Source organism: Saimiri boliviensis, chromosome 18, assembly GCF_048565385.1.
Source record: "Saimiri boliviensis isolate mSaiBol1 chromosome 18, mSaiBol1.pri, whole genome shotgun sequence".
NCBI lineage: Eukaryota > Metazoa > Chordata > Mammalia > Primates > Cebidae > Saimiri > Saimiri boliviensis.
Genome location: NC_133466.1, coordinates 35,801,847 through 35,821,466, shown reverse-complemented (window position 1 = coordinate 35,821,466; position 19,620 = coordinate 35,801,847). Strand labels below are relative to the sequence as shown.

At 38.3% G+C, this 19,620-nt stretch overlaps 1 protein-coding gene across 3 annotated transcripts in view; it reads right to left on the bottom strand.

Annotated features, from left to right (window-relative positions):
* The window catches only part of CADM2 (cell adhesion molecule 2), a 1,054,563-nt gene that overhangs the window by 235,597 nt on the left and 799,346 nt on the right, over window positions 1-19,620 (bottom strand). For all 3 annotated transcript variants that reach the window (XM_074389151.1, XM_003928313.4, XM_003928312.4), the window contains one exon: window positions 7,154-7,303. In XM_074389151.1, the coding sequence (XP_074245252.1) occupies window positions 7,154-7,303 (150 nt within the window). The remainder of the gene's footprint in view (window positions 1-7,153; window positions 7,304-19,620) is intronic.

Below are 19,620 nucleotides of genomic sequence, written 5' to 3'. Positions count from 1 at the left end.
AGAGATGGGGTTTCACCATGTTGACCAGGCTGATCTTGAACTCCTAACTTCAAGTGATCCAGCCACCTTGGCCTCCCAAAGTGCTGAGATTCCAGTTGTGAGCCACCACACCTGGCTACAGAACTCAATTCTCTGCATTGCTTAGTCATTTACTACTCAGGTTATTTAAATATGTAAATATCAATATCTTTATATAAAATGGGAATGCCTACCATTGCTGGGATCCCATGAGAAGAGGTAAACATGCTGAAAGTTGTCTAATAACTTTGCTGTATAAGTTATCATTATTAATTTCACTTTTTACTGTACAGATATACAATAGCTTCATTTTTTAAAGAAAACAAACTAAGAAGGGTGATAGTAGCCAAATGTAATATCTGGTTTACTCAGTTAATCTTTAATAAAGCCTGTCAAGTTGATTGATAGCAGCTGTGGAGATAGACAGTCAGGTGGTGTGGATTGGCATAGAGCCAGGAGAACCGGTACCTCCGATTCGGGTTCCTCTCATTTTTCTTCCCTTTATCACTCTTGGTTTTAGGTCACTTCACTCATGTTTTTCCTCTTCCATTATTCCCAGTATTAGTGTAAAATTATCAGCATAATAATTGGCTAATTAACACCAACGATTTAAGTTATATCTTTAATAGATTTTTATTTTGATTTCTTTAGGAAGTTTTTAAGGATTATTTAAAAACAATTTTTAAAAGTAGAAATACTGAGAAGAAAATCACAAAAAAAAGTCACGTCTTTTACATTTTTATATAAAAACACGTACAAGCACAGGGAGATGTATCTGTTGAATGTGTGTGTTATGGGCTTCTAGAGATGTTTGTTCAAAGTATTTTTCTCAATAATAGGAAGGAATTGAAGGGTTCTTTCCTGAGCATTAAGTGATCAGATTGTGCTACTTCAATTGATTTTTTTCTCCACCTGCAGAAAAATGACAGTATGATCTAATTGATTTTTTTTTCCGTTGCCAAATACCACACAGCATTTATGTGGTGTTTCAATGACCTCTACTCCCTACTTTCTCTGTCTCCCTATACCCACTCTATTCCAAATGCTTATCAACTATTTGTAACAGATGTGGTAAAAATTTGTGCAAAAAGAAAGAGAAGAGGATTATAATAAGTGAATGTTGTCTTAGCTACATCTGTTCTAGGTCTCTCTGACCCATAAGAATCTATACATTTTCCTCTTGATTTTAATTTTCTATTTAGTTTTTCTAGATTTTGAAGTATTAAAGAAAAAGGCTTCATATGTAGGCTATACGGAAATGAGGTGGAATTGTAATTGCATTTCTGCTTTGTAGGCTAATAATGTCTGATTTTTAGGAACACACAAAGCAGACAGGGAACTGGTCAAAATACAATTCTGGTCCAACCACCAGTAGTGGGCTTTCAATAAACCCCTTTTATTACTCTGCTGGTTGGTGTCAGAGGCAGAATTTAAATTCAGATCTGACTGTCTGTCACCTGTGCCACAATGTTCCCCTTAAAGCTATACAATTTAAACAGTAAAAAAAAAATCATTTATTGAATATTTGATGCATGTTTTTTATGATAGCCTATGGGCTTTCTCAGTTAGAAAGCACATATTCTATAGTAGCCAAGGCTGAACTTGGGCAAGGTCTATTGTGACATCTGATGAGTGAATCAGCATCTAGAATTGTGCTTTCCAAAATAGTTAAGTGCTGACCATGGGACGATACTGAGTACATGAATACAGCTAGTGTGACAGAAACCAAATTTTAAAATTTTACTGAATTTTAATTAATGTAAATTTAAATATCTACATGTAACAACTGAATTGTTCAGCTCAGCCCAGATATGGAACATACCCATTATCATGGAATGTTCTCTTGGACAATGCTAATACTGTATTCTTCTGTTTTTTTTGTTTTATTTTGTTTTGTTTTGTTTTTGAGATGAAGTTTTGCTTTTGATTCCTAAGATGGGTGCAACAGTGCAATCTCGGCTCACTGCAACCTCTGCCTCCCAGGTTCAAGCAATTCTCCTGCCTCAGCCTCCCGAGTAGCTGGGATTACTGGTGTCTGCCACCACACCCACTATTTTTTGTATATTTAGTAGACATGGGATTTCACCAGTCAGCCAGGCTGCTCTCAAACTCCTGACCTCAGGTGATCCGCCTGCTTCAGCATCCCAAAGTGCTGGGATTACAGGTGTGAGCCACTATGCCCAGCCCTTCTGTGTTAATCTATGTATATTCTTCAGCAGTTTGAAGTGATATGCAGTTCTTTAAGAAAAATTTAGCTGTCAAGACCAATGGCAGAGGCTGCCCAGGTTACATTTAAAATGACATGGTTTCCAGACCCCTTTGTTCTCAGGAAGATTTCCATTAAAATCAAGGCAAAACCTGCACCTGGATTCTAACTTCTTTACTTCCAGTCATTAGCTGACTCTCTGCGGAGAAATATCCTTGATTGTTTGGTCTTATGTTTTCCATTAATTAATGGACACAAGCTACTGATTACATTAAACATGGTAAAAAGTTATAAAACTTGAATTTGATGCCCTCATCTTTATTTTACTTCAATGAGAAATACAACAATACTCGTTCTGCCTTAGCCAATTCCCCCACTAGACACTTAGATCCCCTGTGAAGAGATTCCTGATTCACTTTTTTTTTTCTTTTTGAGACAGAGTTTCACTCTATTCCCCAAGCTGGAGTACAGCAGTGCAATCTCAGCTCACTGCAATCTCCGCCTCCTGGGTTCAAGCTATTCTCATGCCTCAGCCTCCCGAGTAGCTGGGATTACATGAATATTGACATTTAAAGTCTCTGGCAGAGACCCCTAGGAAAAGGGGTTTAGCCTAATCCTCCTTTACTTGATTCAACTGACCACTCACATATTTTTATTCAGCTAATAAATTCACGTAAACAAGGCTTTTCTAACTCTAACATGACTGTGGGCTGCCATCCTGAGTTTCTCATTCATAGCCAGAACCCTTGGAAACTTGCATTTCCAGGTAGCATGAAATGCTCCCCAGGTTGCCTCTTAGAGCTCATAGTGGCAGTAGCAATGGCTGTGAAGTAGTGATCAGCACTTCTTCTTTTTCTGAACAGTTTGCCCTTCCTTCCTTCCTTCCTTCCTTCCTTCCTTCCTTCCTTCCTTCCTTCCTTCCTTCCTTCCTTCCTTCCTTCTTCCTTCCTCCCTCCCTCCCTCCCTCCCTCCCTCCCTTTTTTTCTGCCTTCCATACCCAGTAACATTTATCAATACAGAAATCCAAGCCCAGGGGTGCAAAACTCTTGAGCGAATTGACATGCCTAAACCCAACTGTCTTGATCTCAGCTGCATTTTATAATAATTTGAGATATAATTAAAATATTCTGATACTGCATATCTCTGGAAGACTCTGTTTGGAAAGTCCCCCAAGTGATTTTAGCTAAGGCTAAGAACCACTGGAAACATAATGTGAGACAGAAAGAAGAGTGGAGCTATAGATAAAGCTGTAACAGTAGCAGCTACCTGTAGGGAGTGGTATAATCAATGACACAGACACCCCATTCCTTTCCTTTCCTCTCTTGCTCTCATGTGCAGTCTTCACTTATACAACAGGTATGTATTCCTTACTGTAGTCTAACTCATGCTCACCTTCTTCACTTAGGCTCTGGTACAACTTGGAATGCTTGCTTGCTCAACACAAGCTCAAGATAAGCTTTAAAACTGGTGAGAACTAGATAGGCAAATGCAGATTAAAAGATGATGTGTGGAAATTTTAAATATGAAATCTTTTTAATTTTTTTTTTTAATTTCAAACTCTTATTTGGTAAGCATTATTGTCCAGGAATCCTTTCAACTAAGATGTCACATAGAAATTGAACCACTCTTGTGAACAGATTGTGAGGACAGGAAAAAAAAAAAAAAAAAAAAGGAAATTGAGCCACTCACATATGCGGGAATAGACATGTTAGATTGCCAAAAGATTTCTTTCTTCAGTGCTCTCTGTTATTTTACTGCAACTGACATTTTGAACCACAATAGAGTTAGAAAAAACAGAGTATCAAAATCAGAAACCTATCCTACTAAAAACACAAACACACATACACAGGCTTTTTTCCAACCTAACTAAGCTATCACAGCATTTAGGGAAAAAAATATTCAGTAAAGTAAGTGCAGGCAGGGCACAGTGCCTTATGCCTGTAATCCCTGTACTTTGAGAGACCAAGGTCAGGGGGATGACTTGAGCTCAGGAGTTCCAGACTAGCCTAGAAAACATGGTGAAACTTCTTCTATACCAAAAAAATACAACAAAATTAGCTGGGCGTGGGGGAACAGGCCTGTACACCCAGCTACTCAGGAGGCTGAGGCAGGAGAATTGCTTTAGCCAGGGAGGTGGAGGTTGGAGTGAACAGAAATAGCACCACTGAAAAATTCCCTGAACAACAAAATGAGACCCTGTCCTCCTCACCAAAAAAAAAAAAAAAAAAAAAAAAAAAAAAAAAAAAAGTGTATACTTCGGCAATTCATAGAACTGGTGTATTCATTATTTCAAGGCAGTGTAAAGATGCAGGAATATATTACCATATTTCCCAAATATGGCATGATTTTTTTTTCTCCTAATTATCCCTCAGAAAAGAGGAGGTTGCCTTATAATGAACTCCTTGCAAATCTTTTATTACAAGTTGCTCTCTGTTTTCTCCAAGAAGGATATATTAGCTTGGACTATCCCAAATCAATTCTAGTTTTTCTAGTTTTAGACGTTTTTCAGAGGATAACGTATAGAATCACTAAAAGCAGAGGCAAGGACATTTCATTATAAATTTTGTCTTTGTGCCTGAGGATTTGAACTCACATTGGAGATGTCATTGTAAACATGACTCTTAAAGATCTCCTTAAAAAGCAGTACAAGAGTTGTTATAAAGTAGAGATTGTCATTATGTATCTGTGGGACAAGTGAACAAAAAATGTGTTCTAATGTTATAAAAGTTCATAGTTGCTGCTTGGGACAAATTTTTTGTTGATAGTGTGCTACACTTTCAAAAAGTGCTAATAAGCAAGATTATTTCATTAAAGGGATTAAAAAAGTAATATTTATAAATTAGTATATTTTTCATATTACTTTAAATATGTATGTATAATCAAGTTGACAACTTAAATAGTATAATAATAGATTTCGTTGTTCCATGAACATTTCTAAAAGTCTGTTTTTTTCTAGAACATTTTCTTTTGCATCATTGTTTTAAGCAAATGAGACATTTCCTTAAAATTGGCACCATCTTAAATTTGAGCATATGCTTTAAATATGTATTTACTAATATTTGTGATCAATTAATATTAAAAGCATAAAGAGGTTGTTAAATCTCTGTGAGTGAGTTTGTGTGTGCATTTAACTTTTTTAACTAATAGAACTTCATTTGCTGGAAAGAAACAACTAAAATTGTAAGTTAAAGCTCTTTCTAAATAATAAAGTTCTAATGCAGTATTAGGCATTTACCCTCCATGACAGTTAATTTTATATTATGACTGACATATTGACACATAGCATTTAATTTTATATTAAATGTCAATATGACTGGGCCACAGTTTCCAGATGTTTGGTACATCATCTAGATGTGTCTGTGAAGGTACTTTTTAGATGAGTTTAACATTTAAATTAGTAGACTTTGAGTAAAGCAGATTATTCTCCATAAAGTGGACAGGCCACACTCAATTTGTTGACGGCCTTATGAAAAAGTCTGAAGTCCACTAAAGAAGAAGAACTTCTCCCTGATAATGCCTCTGGACATGAGCTTCAACAAAATCTCTTTGGCTCTCCAGCCTACCAGCCTGTCCTGCATTTTGCGAACTTACTAGACTCCATAATTACTTGAGCCAGTTTACTAAAATAAATATCTATCAATGTATCTGTTCTATTCTATTCTATTCGTTTTGTTTCCCTGGAGGACTTTAACACTTCCTCTATCCCTGGTTCATTTTTCTGCATAGCATTTGTCTCCTTTCAATGTACTATAAAATATATTTCATTTGCATGTTTCTTTATTGTCTGTCTCCTCCATTAGACTCTATTCCCTAAAAAGGCAGATACGATTAACTTTCTGCTGCCTAATTTTAATGCCTGGTACAAAAGTATTCTCAATAAATATTTATGAAATAAATGAATTAGATACTTCATCAATCCTTCATTATAAGTATAACATTTAAAACACACTAAAGATTTCAATTTATATGTAGAGAACATCAAGGAAGAAAAATCATAGCAATGAACAAAATATGATGAATGCACATTTTACGTGAACTGGGCACATTTATTAGGCTGTCTGTGATGACATTTTAATTGTTTAAATGGAACTGATTTGAAGTTATCTTACTATTATCTACACAGATTCATTTGAAAAGATATTAAGACTAATAGCTAATTTTAAGAATAAAAATAGCTAATATATAAATAGTTATTTATAGCCTATATAATAGAAATGTATCTTAAGCAACAGTTCCATATTTTCATTATCATTTATGGACTCACTTTTTAATCTAATAATTGATGAAGGCTTAGCTATTTGGTTTGCTTGAATTATATAACATGAATTTCCTTTTTTCTCTGGGAAAGTTTAATCAAAATCTATTATCCAATAAGAAACTGAAATTAGTTAATGAAGTCCAGTTCAACTTAAAAAAATACAGCTTCTTACTTAATTTCAGTTTATTTTGGAAACATGAAATACTTTAACATTATGTGAATCATTTTTACAATTCTTACTTTCAGAGCAAATTCATGAAATGAAAGCATTAAACTTTCATAAAATCATATTGTATCCTCCAAATATGTAAAACTAATTTTCATAAAAGTAATATTATATTATCAGGAGAAAGAAAAAACTCAAACTATAAACAAAACAGCTACAGGAGTGAGAATACATTGGTATCTAGAAAGAAGATGGTTGTTAAGAGAGGCATAAAACTATTTTCGAAACAGAATTAGAACTGTTTATTTTATTAAAAAGTTGACATAGGTTATCTTTGGTGTTTATGACTTGCAAACTAAAGTATTTAATATTTAACATGTTTAAATACAAGCAGCAGCAGTTTGGTAATCAAAAGGAAGAATTTGAATCATCTCTGAAAAATAAATTTATTGTAATTAGGCTATTTTAGAATATAATTAAAACATTTGAAAGAAAATGTATTCACCTTTCTTGTCATCGAAGTACAGAGTCTGTTGAGCTGGATTTGACCACTGGAGGGAGGTGTTATCATTTTGATCAACCCTGCAGGTCAAAATTGCAGTTCCGCCTTCAACAACAGTTACATTCTGTGTTAGTGGGAACTGCCCTTGGCTGCCTAAAAGGGGATGAAAGAAAATGTTGGTTAAATGAAAGTCATAAAATGATTAACTTCCCAAGATCTACACTGGCCTTAACTTCTCATACAAAATAAAATTTAAAGCAACCAAACAACAGCGAAACTATACATTAAAAAAGACAGGAAAAAAATGGAAAATCCTCAGAGAAGAGTATTGAAATATAATTAAGACTCCTTTATACTCCCTTTCTTGTTCTAGGAATTTTTTTTCACCTAGGCATATATAAAGATTTATATTCAAATAGTAACATTATAATCATTGATTTCCCTAGGCTTTGCATTTGTTATTATGGTACTAGACTTGGTCGGTGTTGAAGATAAGGCACTGAAATAATTTTGGATGAGTTGAACTCTTTAAAGCAGTAGAGGTAACAGAAAATACTTCCCTGATAGTTTTTATAATTCTGAATAAATTTTTTGAAATATGGATACTAAAACTTTAGATTCAATTTCTGATTAAAAAAAAAAAACAAAACAAAACAAAAAAAAAAGAATCCCAATTAACTGAGTTTTCCTGTAGATTTAGCTTTTTTTAGAAATACAAAAACATGTGTACAATGGTGTGATTCCTCTTTAAAAAGTGTAGAATAGCGGGAATGCTGGGAAGACGGCAGACTAAGAACAGCTCAGGACTTTAGCTCCCAGTGAAAGTGCAGAGGGTGAGTGGATGCCGCATTTCCAGACGAATTTTTATTGCCCACAGACCAGGAGATACCCAGGCAGAGGGGTCGCCAGCGTCACAGTCCCAGCCGGTGTGGCTGTTTTGGCCCCCGTGGGGCTGATTCCGCCTGCGCGGCTGCTGTGACCACACCCTGTTGCGGCGGTTCTCCGAACAATAGCCACTGGTCTGGGAGCCCTCTTAGCTGGCGATCAGAGCCCTGAGACGGCAGAGTTGCCCATTCATCTGAAATAGCGAGTCAGGCCAGGAGATTCCTAGGCAAAAAAAACTGCCAGGAACCTCGGCACCACTGTTTGAGCTGACTCAGTGAGTCGCAGCACGGGAGATCCCAGCGCCTTTTCAACAAGCGACTGAAACGCGGGGTCATTCAACTTAAAAATTTTAAAAAAAGGCTCTGAGTCAGGGAGCCAGGTGATCAGGCTCGGTTGGTCCCACCCCCACCACGGCAACAAAGACAACAAAAACAGTAATTGAAAACGCTCTGGGTTGAGTGTTTCACAGCAAGCACAGCTGAACCTGGGATGGTCTGGCTCTGTGGGGGAGGGGCGTCTGCCATTATTGAGACTCTCCACCACTATGGAGGCAGCCTGCCGTTGCCAAGGCAACCCGCCATTGCCGAGGCAACCTGCCGCAACAGAGAGAGTGCGCCATAACAGAGGCAGGGCCACCGTTGCCGAGGCAGTTCTAACTACGCCCATATAAACAGGACTTCAGGGAAGAGCTCAGGGCAGCTGGGCGGAGCCCACAGCAGCTCAGCAAAGCCTCTGCAGGCAGACAGTGACTAGGTGGGCTGTTAGCTGGGCAGGGCAGCCCTGAAAGAAAAAACAAAAAGGGCAGCAGCACAATGGAAACCCATAAAGCCCTAACTCCCCGGGACAGAGCACCTGGGAACAAAAAGCGGTTTATGAGTTCAGCTGCAGCAGACCTAAACGTACCTGCCCAGCAGCTCTGAATGAACAATGAAGCTCACAGCTCAGGACTTGAGCTCCAATAAAAGACAGACTGTCTCCTCAAGCAGCTCCCTGACCCCCATAGATCCAAAGATTCACCTCATAAAGGAGAAAATGGACTGACAGTTGGTGAGCATCCTTCTGGGACAAAGATAGCAGAAGAGGAAACTGGTAGCAACCCTTACTGTTCTGCAGCTGCTGCAGGTGACCCCCAGGCAAGCAGGGCCTGGAGAGGACCTCAGTAGTCCTACAGCAGAGGGGCCAGACTGTTAGAAGGAAAGCTTAAAAAAAAAAAAAAAAGAAGTAACTTCAGCATCCACAAACTGGAAGCTCACTCAGAGACCCAATCTGAAAGACAGTAACTACAAAGAACAGGTGGATAAACCCACAAAGATGGGAAGAAATCAGTGCAAAAATGATGAAAACTCCCGAAACCAGAACAACTCTCCTCCTAAAAGGGATCACAACTCCTCACCAGCAAGGGAACAAGACCGGATGGAGAAGGAGGGTGATGAAATGACAGAATGAGACTTCAGAAGGTGGGTAGTAAGAAACTACAGTGAGCTAAAAGAGCATGTTCTAACCCAATGCAAAGAAACTAAGAACCTTGAAAAAGGATTGGACAAAATGCTAATGAGAATGGACAACATAGAGAGGGATATAAGTGAATTGATGGAGCTGAAAAACACAACACGAGAACTTCGCGAAGCATGCACAAGTTTCAACAGACGAACTGACCAAGCGGAAGAAAGGATATCAGAGGTTAAAGATCAACTCAATGAAATAAAAGGAAAAGGCAAGAAGAGAGAAAAAAGGGCAAAAAGGAATGAACAAAATCTTCAAGAAATGTGGGACTATGTGAAAAGACCTAATCTACGCTTGATAGGTGTACCTGAACGTGATGAAGAGAATGAATCCAAGCTGGAAAATATTCTTCAGGATATTATTCAGGAAAACTTCCCCAACCTAGCAAGGCAAGCCAATATTCAAGTCCAGGAAATACAGAGAACACCACAAAGATATTCCTCAAGAAGAGCAACCCCAAGACACATAATCATCAGATTCACCAGGGTTGAAATGCTAAGGGCAGCCAGAGAGAAAGGTTGGGTTACCCACAAAGGGAAGCCCATTAGACTCACAGCAGATCCCTCAGCAGAAACCCTACAAGCCAGAAGAGATTGGGGGCCAATATTCAACATCCTTAAAGAAAAGAACTTTCAACCCAGAATCTCCTATCCAGCCAAACTAAGCTTCATAAGTGAAGGAAAAATAAAATCCTTTGCAAACAAGCAAGTACTCAGAGATTTCATCACCACCGAACCTGCTCTACAAGAACTCCTGAAAGAGGCTCTACACATATAAAGGAACAACCAGTACGAGCCACTCCAAAAACATACCAAATGGTAAAAGAGCATCAACACAATCAAGAATCTGCATCAACTAACCAACAAAACAGCCAGGTAGCATCAAAATGACAGTATCAAATTCACACATAACAATACTATCCCTAAATGTAAATGGACTAAATGGCCCAATCAAAAGACACAGAGTGGCAAGTTGGATAAAAAGCCAAAACCCATCAGTGTGCTGTATCCAGGAAACCCATCTTACATGCAAGGATACACAAAGGCTCAAAATAAAGGGAAGGAGGAAGATCTACCAAGCAAATGGAGAGCAAAAAAAAGCAGGAGTTGCAATTCTTGTCTCCAATAAAATAGACTTTAAAGCAACAAAGATCAAAAGAGACAAAGAAGGACAGTACATAATGGTAAAAGGATCACTGCGACAAGAAGAGCTAACGATCCTAAATATATACACACCCAATACAGTTACATAAGGCAAGTTCTTAATGACTTACAAAGAGATTTAGACTACCACACAATAATAGTGGGAGACTTTAACACCCCATTGTCAATATTAGACAGATCAACCAGACAGAAAATTAACAAGGATATCCAGGACCTGAACTCAGACCTGGAACAAGCAAACCTAATAGACATTTACAGAACTCTCCACCCCAAATCCACAGAACATACATTCTTCTCAGCACCACATCACACCTACTCTAAAATTGACCACATAATTGGCAATAAATCACTCCTCAGCAAATGCAAAAGAACAGAAACCATAACAAACAGTCTCTCAGACCACAGTGCAATCAAGTTAGAACTCAGAATGCAGAAACTAACTCAGAACCGCACAGCTTCAGGGAAACCGAACAACTTGCTCTTGAATGTTGACTGGATAAACAATGAAATGAAGGCAGAAATAAAGATGTTCTTTGAAACCAACGAGAACAAAGACACAACATACCAGAATCTCTGGGACACATTTAAAACAGTCTCTAGAAGAAAATATATAGCAATGAGTGCCCACATGAGAAGAAAGGAGAGATCTAAAATTGATACCATATCATCAAAATTGAAAGAGCTAGAGAAGCAAGATCAAAAAAACTCAAAAGCTAGCAGAAGAAAGGAAATAACTAAGATCAGAGCAGAACTGAAGAAAATAGAGACACAAAAAACTATACAAAAAATCAATAAATCCAGGAGCTGGTTTTTTAAAAAGATCAACAAAATAGACCACTAGCCAGATTAATAAAAAAGAAAAGAGAGAATAACCAAATTGATGCAATAAAAAATGATAAAGGGGATATCGCCACAGATCCCACAGAAATCCAAACCATCATGAGAGATTATTACAAACAACTCTATGCACATAACTAGTAAACCTGGAAGAAATGGATAAATTCCTGGACACCTGCATCCTCCCAAGCCTAAACCAGGAAGAAGTCTAAATCCTGAATAGACCAATAACAAGGTCTGAAGTTGAGGCAGCAATTAAGAGCCTACCACCCAAAAAAAGCCCAGGTCCAGATGGGTTTACAGCCGAATTCTACCAGACATACAAAGAGGAGCTGGTACCATTCCTTCTGAAACTATTCCAGATAATCCAAAAAGAGGGAATCCTTCCCAAATCACTTTATGAGACAAACATCATCCTGATAACAAAACCTGGCAGAAACTCAACAAGAAAAGAAAACTTCAGGCCAATATCCATGATGAACATAGGTGCAGAAATCTTCAATAAAATACTTGCAAGCCGATTGCAACAGCACATCAAACAGCTTATTCACCATGATCAAGTAGGATTCATCCCAGGGATGCAAGGCTGGTTCAACATACGCAAGTCCATAAACATAATTCACCACATAAACAGAACCAAAGACAAAAACCACATGATTATCTCAATTGATGAAGAGAAGGCCTTTGACAAAATTCAACAGCCCTTTATGTTAAGAACCCTCAATAAACTAGATATTCATGGAATGTATCTCAAAATAATAAAAGCTATTTACAACAAACCAACAGCCAATATCATACTGAATGAGCAAAAACTGGAAGCATTCCCTTTGAAATCTGGTACTAGACAAGGATGCCCTCTCTCACCACTCCTATTCAATATAGTACTGGAAGTTCTAGCCAGAACAATCAGTCAAGAAAAAGAAATAAAGGGTATTCAAATACGAAAAGAGAAAATCAAATTGTCTCTATTTGTAGATGACATGATTGTATATCTAGAAGACCCCGTCTCAGGATACAAAATCAATGTGGAAAAATCACAAGTATTCCTATACACCAGTAACAGACTTAAAGAGAGTCAAATCAAGAATGAACTGCCATTCACAATTGCTATAAAGAGAATAAAATACCTAGGAATACAACTAACAAGGAACGTAAAGGACCTCTTCAAGGAGAACTACAAGTCACTGCTCAACGAAATAAGAGAGGACACAAACAGATGGAGAAACATTCCATGTTCATGGTTAGGAAGAATCAACATCGTGAAAATGGCCATACTGCCCAAAGTAATTTACAAATTCAATGCTATTCCCATCAAGGTACCAATGACCTTCTTCACAGAACTGGAAAAAAAAAAAAAAAAAAAAAAAACACCTTAAACTTCATATGGAATCAAAAGAGAGCCTGCATAGCCAAGTTAATTCTAAGCAAAAAGAACAAAGCAGGAAGCGTCACACTACAGGACTTCAAATTATACTACAAGGCTACAGTAATCAAAACAGCATGGTACTGGTACCAGAACAGAGATATAGACCAATGGAACAGAACAGAGGCCTCAGAGGAAACACAACATATCTATAACCATCCGATCTTTGACAAACCTGACAAAAACAAGCAATGGGGAAAGGATTCCCTGTTTAATAAATGCTGTTGGGAAAACTGGCTAGCCATGTGCAGAAAGCAGAAACTGGACCCCTTCCTGACACTTTACACTAAAATTAACTCCAGATGGATTAAAGACTTAAACATAAGACCTAACACCAAAAAAACCCTAGAAGAAAACCTAGGTAAAACCATCCAGGACATAGGCATAGGCAAGGACTTCATCACCAAAAGGCCAAAAGCATTGGCAACAAAAGCCAAAATAGACAAATGGGACCTAATCAAACTCCACAGCTTCTGCACGGCAAAAGAAACAGTCATTAGAGTGAATCGGCAACCAACAGAATGGGAAAAAATTTTTGCAGTCTACCCATCTGACAAGGGGCTGATATCCAGAATTTACAAAGAACTAAAACAGATCTACAAGAAAAAACCAAACAAGCCCATTCAAAAGTGGGCAAAGGATATGAACAGATACTTTACAAAAGAAGACATACAGGAGGCCAACAAACATGAAAAAATGCTCATCATCACTGGTCATTAGAGAAATGCAAATCAAAGCTACATTGAGATACCATCTCACACCAGTTAGAATGGCAATTATTAAAAAATCTGGAGACAACAGATGCTGGAGAGGCTGTGGAGAAATAGGAACACATTTACACTGTTGGTAGGAATGTAAATTAGTTCAACCATTGTGGAAGACAATGTGGCGATTCCTCAATGACCTAAAAATAGAAATCCCATTTGACCCAGCAATCCCATTACTGGGTATATATCCAAAGGATTATAAATCATTCTACTATAAGGACACATGCACACAAATGTTCATTGCAGCACTATTTACAATAGCAAAGACCTGGAACCAACCCAAATGCCCATCAATAATAGACTGGATAGGGAAAATGTGGTACATATACACCATGGAATGTTACACAGCCATCAAAAATGATGAGTTCGAGTCCTTTGTAGGGACATGGATGAACCTGGAAACCATCATTCTCAGCAAACTGACACAAGAGCAGAAAATCAAACACCGCATGTTCTCACTCATAGGCGGGTATTGAACAATGAGAACACATGGACACGGGAAGGGGAGCACTACACACTGGGGTCCATTGGGGGGAAATGGGGGAGGGACGGGGGTGGGGAGGTGGGAAGAGATAGCATGGGGAGAAATGACAGATATAGGTGAGGGGAAGGAAGGCAGCAAATCACACTGCCATGTATGTACCTATGCAACAATCTTGCATGTTCTTCACATGTACCCCAAAACCTAAAATGCATTTTAAAAAAGTGTAGAATATCCATTCAAATTTTAAAGTGATTAATCCAGGAGATACAGGTAATACTCTTCTTAGATCCTTTGTGTGATTTCTTGATTTTCTCCAAGTAATATATATTTCTTTTATAATCAGAAAAATACATATTTTTAAATGACCCTTGTTAATTTGGATATCATCAGTATGTAATCAAGGTTTTGATCTTCCTAAGCATTTTACTAATTTATTAAAGTAATTCATGTAATAAATTTACTTAATAAGTGCACTTCTAATCCTCTAACAAAATTTGAGCACATGAATACATAATATATAAATTTCTCTTCAGCAAGATGATCTGAAGATAAACTCTGCTAAGTCTGATAACCAAGATTAATATGGGTACAAATGACTTTCAGAACCAGGTACAAATATTATTATGTAAGCAAGGTAGTTCATTAAGTCAAGGATAATTTACATATGCAAGAACACTATAATGACTTAATCACATTCATTAAATATATTTCCCTTTTCTTCTTTAGTTTTGTAATGATTCAATCATTACTACAAGCACCACTTGAGCTTATGGTGGAACTATTGGCATAAGAATCTTATTACTGGGAACTCCCGGGCAAGATGACTGAATAGGAAGAGCTCCAGTCTGCTGCTCCCATCAAGACCAAGGCAGAAGGCAAGTGATTTCTGCATTTCCAACTGAGGTACCTGGTTCATCTCATTGGGACTGGTTAGGCAATGGGTGCAGCCCATGGAGGACAAGCAGAAGCAGGGTAGGGTGTCACTTAACATGGGAAATGCAAAGGGTTGGGGAACTCTCTCCCCTAGCCAAGGGAAGCTGTGAAGATCTGTGCCATGAGGGACTGTGCTATCCAGTCCAAACACTATGCGTTTCCCACAGTCTTTGCAACCCACAGACCAGGAGATTCCCTTGGGTGGCTACACCACAAGGGCCTTGAGTTTCAAGTGAAAAACCAGGCAGTCATTCGGGTGGACACCAAGTATTTTCATACCCCAGAGGCACCTGTAATGCCAGGGAAACAGAATCGTTTACTCCGCTGGAAAAGGGGCTGAAGCCAGGGAGCCAAGTGGTCTAGCTCAGCAGATCCCACCCCCACAAAAAGCAAGCCGAGATCCACTGGCTTGAAATTCTTGCTACCAGCACACAGTCTGAAGTTGACCTGGGATGCTGGAGTCTGGTGGGGGGGAGGGGCATCCACCATTACTGAGGCTTGAGTAGGTGGTTTTCCCCTAACAGTGTAAACAAAGGCTTCAGGAAGTTTGGACTGGGCAAAGTCCACCATAGCTCTGCAAAGCCACTGTAGCCAGACTGCCTCTCTAGATTCCTCCTCTCTGGGCAGGGCATCTCTGAAAGAAAGGCAGCAGCCCTAGATTTAGCAGCTTAAAGGTAAAACTCTCATCTCACTGGGACAGAGCACCTGGGGGAAGGGGCAGCTGTGGGTGCATCTTCAGGAGACTTAAATGTTCCCCGCCAACTATGAAGAAAGCAGCAGATCTCCTAGCACAGTGCTTGAGCTCTGCTATGGGACAGACTGTCTCAAGTGGGTCCCTGACCCCCCTGTCTCCTGACAGGGAGACACCTCATACAAAAGAGCTCTGGCTGGCATTTGATGTGTGCCCTCTGGGACAAAGCTTCCAGAGGAAGGAGCAGGCAGTCATCTTTGCTGTTCTGCAGCCTCCTCTGGTGATACCCAGGCAAAAAGATCTGGAATGGACCCACAACAAACTCCAACAGACCTGCAGAAGAGGGGACTGACTGTTAGAAGGATAACTAATAAGCAGAAAGCAGTAGCATCAGTATCAACAAAAAGGATGACCACACAAAAACTCCATCTGAAGGTCACCAACAGCAAAAACCAAAGATAGATAAATCCATGGAGATGAGGAAAAACCAGATGAAAAAGGCTGAACCTCCCCCAAACCAGAATGCCTCTTCTCCTCCAAAGGATCACAACTCCTTGCCAGCAAGGGAACAAAACCGGACAAAGAATAAGTTTGACGAATTGATAGAAGCAGGCTTCATAAAATGGGTAATAACAAACTCTTACAAGCTAAAGGTACATGTTCTAATCCAATGCAAGGACGCTAAGAACCTTGAGAAAAAATTTGAGGATAATAACCAGTTTAGAGAAGAACATAAATGACCTGATGGAGCTGAATAATACAGCATGAGAACCTTGTGAAGCATACACAGGTATCAATAGTCAAATCGATTAAGTGAAAGAAAGGATACTAGAGACTGAATATCATCTTAATGAAATGGAGTGAGAAGATGAGACTGAAGAAAAAAGAATGTAAATGAATGAACAAGGCCTCCAAGAAATATGGGACTATGTGAAAAGAGCAAAGCTATGTTTGACTTTCAGGTATACCTGAAAGTGACAGGGAGAATGGAACCAAGTTGGAAAACACACTTCATGATATTATCCAGGAGAACTTACCCAACTGAGCAGGACAAACCAACATTCCAATTCAGGATATACCATCTGATTCACCACGGTTAGAATGAAGGAAAAAATGTTAAGGGCAGCCAGAGAGAAAGGTCGGGTTACCAACAAAGAGAAACTCATCAGACTAATAGCAGATCTCTCTGCAGAAACCCTACGAGGCAGAAGACAGTGGGGGACAATATTCAATATTCTTAAAGAAAAGAATTTTCAACCCAGAATTTCATATTCAGCCAAACTAAGCTTCACAAAAGAAGGAGAAATAAAAACCTTTACAGGCAAGCAAATGCTGAAAGATTTTGTCACCACCAGGCCTTCCTTACAAGAGGTCCTGAAGGAAGTACTAAATATGGAAAGGAAAAACCAGTACCAGACACTGCAAAAACATACCAAATTGTAAAGACCATCGACACTATGAAAAAACTGCATCAATTAACAGGCAAAATAACCAGCCGGCATCATAATGACAGGATAAGATTCACACATAACAATATTAACCTTAAATGTAAATTGGCTAAGAGCCCCAATTAAAAGGCACAGACTGGCAAATTGGATAAAGAGTCAAGACCCATCAGTGTGCTGTATTTAGGAGGCCCATCTTATATGCAAAGACACATATAGGCTCAAAATAAAGGGATGGAGGAAGATTTACCAAGCAAATGGAAAGAAAAAAAGAAAAAAGAAAGGGTAGCAATGCTAGTCTCTGATAAAGCAGACTTTAAACCAACAAAGATCAAAAGAGACAAAGAAGGGCATTACATGATGATAAAGGGATCAATGCAACAAGAAGAGCCAACTGTCCTAAATATATATGCACCCAATACAGAAGTACCCAGATTCATGAAGCAAGTTCTTAGAGACCTACAAAGAGACTTAGACTCCCAAACAATAATAGTGGGAGACTTTAATACCCCACAGACACTGTCAATGTTTGACAGATCAAGGAGACAGAAAGTTAACAAGTGTATACAGGACTTGAACTCAGCTCTGGACCAAACAGACCTAAGACATCTACAGAACTCCCTACCTGAAATCAACAGAATATATGTTTTTCTCAGCACCTCACCACATTTATTCTAAAATTAACCATATAATTGGAAGTAAAAATGCCTTATGAAATGCAAAAGAATGGAAATCATAACAAACAGTCTCTCACACCACAGTGCAATCGAAATAGGACTCAGGATTAAGAAACTCACTGATAACAGCACAATGACACGTGGAAACTGAACAACCTGCTCCTGAATGACTACTGGGTAAATAATGAAATTAAGGCAGAAATAAATAAGTTCTTTGAAACCAATGAGAACAAAGACATAACTTACCAGAATCTCTAGGAACACAGTGAAAGCAGTGTTTGGAGGGAAATAGATAGCATTAAAGGCCCACAGGAGAAAGCGAGGAAAGGTCTAAATTTGACACTCTAACATCAGAATTAGAAGAACTAGAGAAGCAAGAGAAAACAAATTCAAAATCTAGCAAAAGACAAGAAATAACTAAGATCAGAACAGAACTGAAGAAGATAGAGACATAAAAACCCCTTCAAAAAATTAATGATTCAGGAACTGTTTTTTTTTTTTAAAAAAGATTAACAAAATAGCTAGCCAGAATAATAAAGAAGAAAAGAGAGAAGAATAAAATAGGCACACATAAAATGATAAAGGGGATATCACCACTGATCCCACAAAAACACAAACTACCATCAGAAAATACTATAAATAACCCTACACAAATAAACTAGAAAATCTAGAAGAAATAGAAAAATTCCTGGAAACATACACTCTCCCAAGACTAAACCAGAAAGAAGTCGAATCCCTGAATAAACCAATAACAAGTTCTGAAATTGAGGGAGTAATGAATAGTGTACCAACCAAAAAAAAAAAAAAAAAAAAAAATGCCCAGGGCCAGACAGATTCATAGCTAAATTCGACCATAGGTACAAAGAGGAGCTGGTACCATTCCTTCTGAAAATATTCCAAACAACAGAAAAAGAGGGACCTCTCCCTAATTCATTTTATGAGGCCAGCATCATCCTGATACCAAAACCTGGCAGAAAAATAACAAAAAAAAAGGGGGAAAAAAAAGAAAAAAGAAAAAAGAAAAAGAAAAGAAAATTTCAGGCCAGTATCCCTGATGAACGTCAATGTGAAAATCCTCAATAAAATACTGGCAAACCAAATCCAGCAGCACATTAAAACACTTCTCCACCATAATCAAGCTGGCTTTATTCTTGGGTTGCAATGCTGGTTCAACTGGTTCAACATATACAAATCAATAAATGTAATCCACCACATAAACCAAAGACAAAAACCACATGATTATCTCAGTAAATGCAGAAAAGGCCTTTGATAAAATTCAACACCTCTTCATGCAAAAAAAACACTCAATAAACTAGGTGGTCATTGAACATATCTCAAAATAATAAGAGCCGTTTATGACAAACTCACAGCCAATATCATTCTGAATGGGCAAAAGCTGTAAGCATTCCCTTTGAAAACCAGCACAATACAAGAGTGCCCTCTCTCACCACTCCTATTCAACATAGTATTTGAAGTTCTGACCAGGGAAATCAGGCAAGAAAAAGAAATAAAGATATTCAAATAGGAAGAGAGGAAGTCAAATAATCTCTGTGGCAGATGACATTGTTGTGTATTTTAAAAATGCCAATATCTCAGCCCAAAAACTCCTTAAGCTGATAAGCAACTTCAGCAGTCTCACGATACAAAATCAATGTGCAAAAA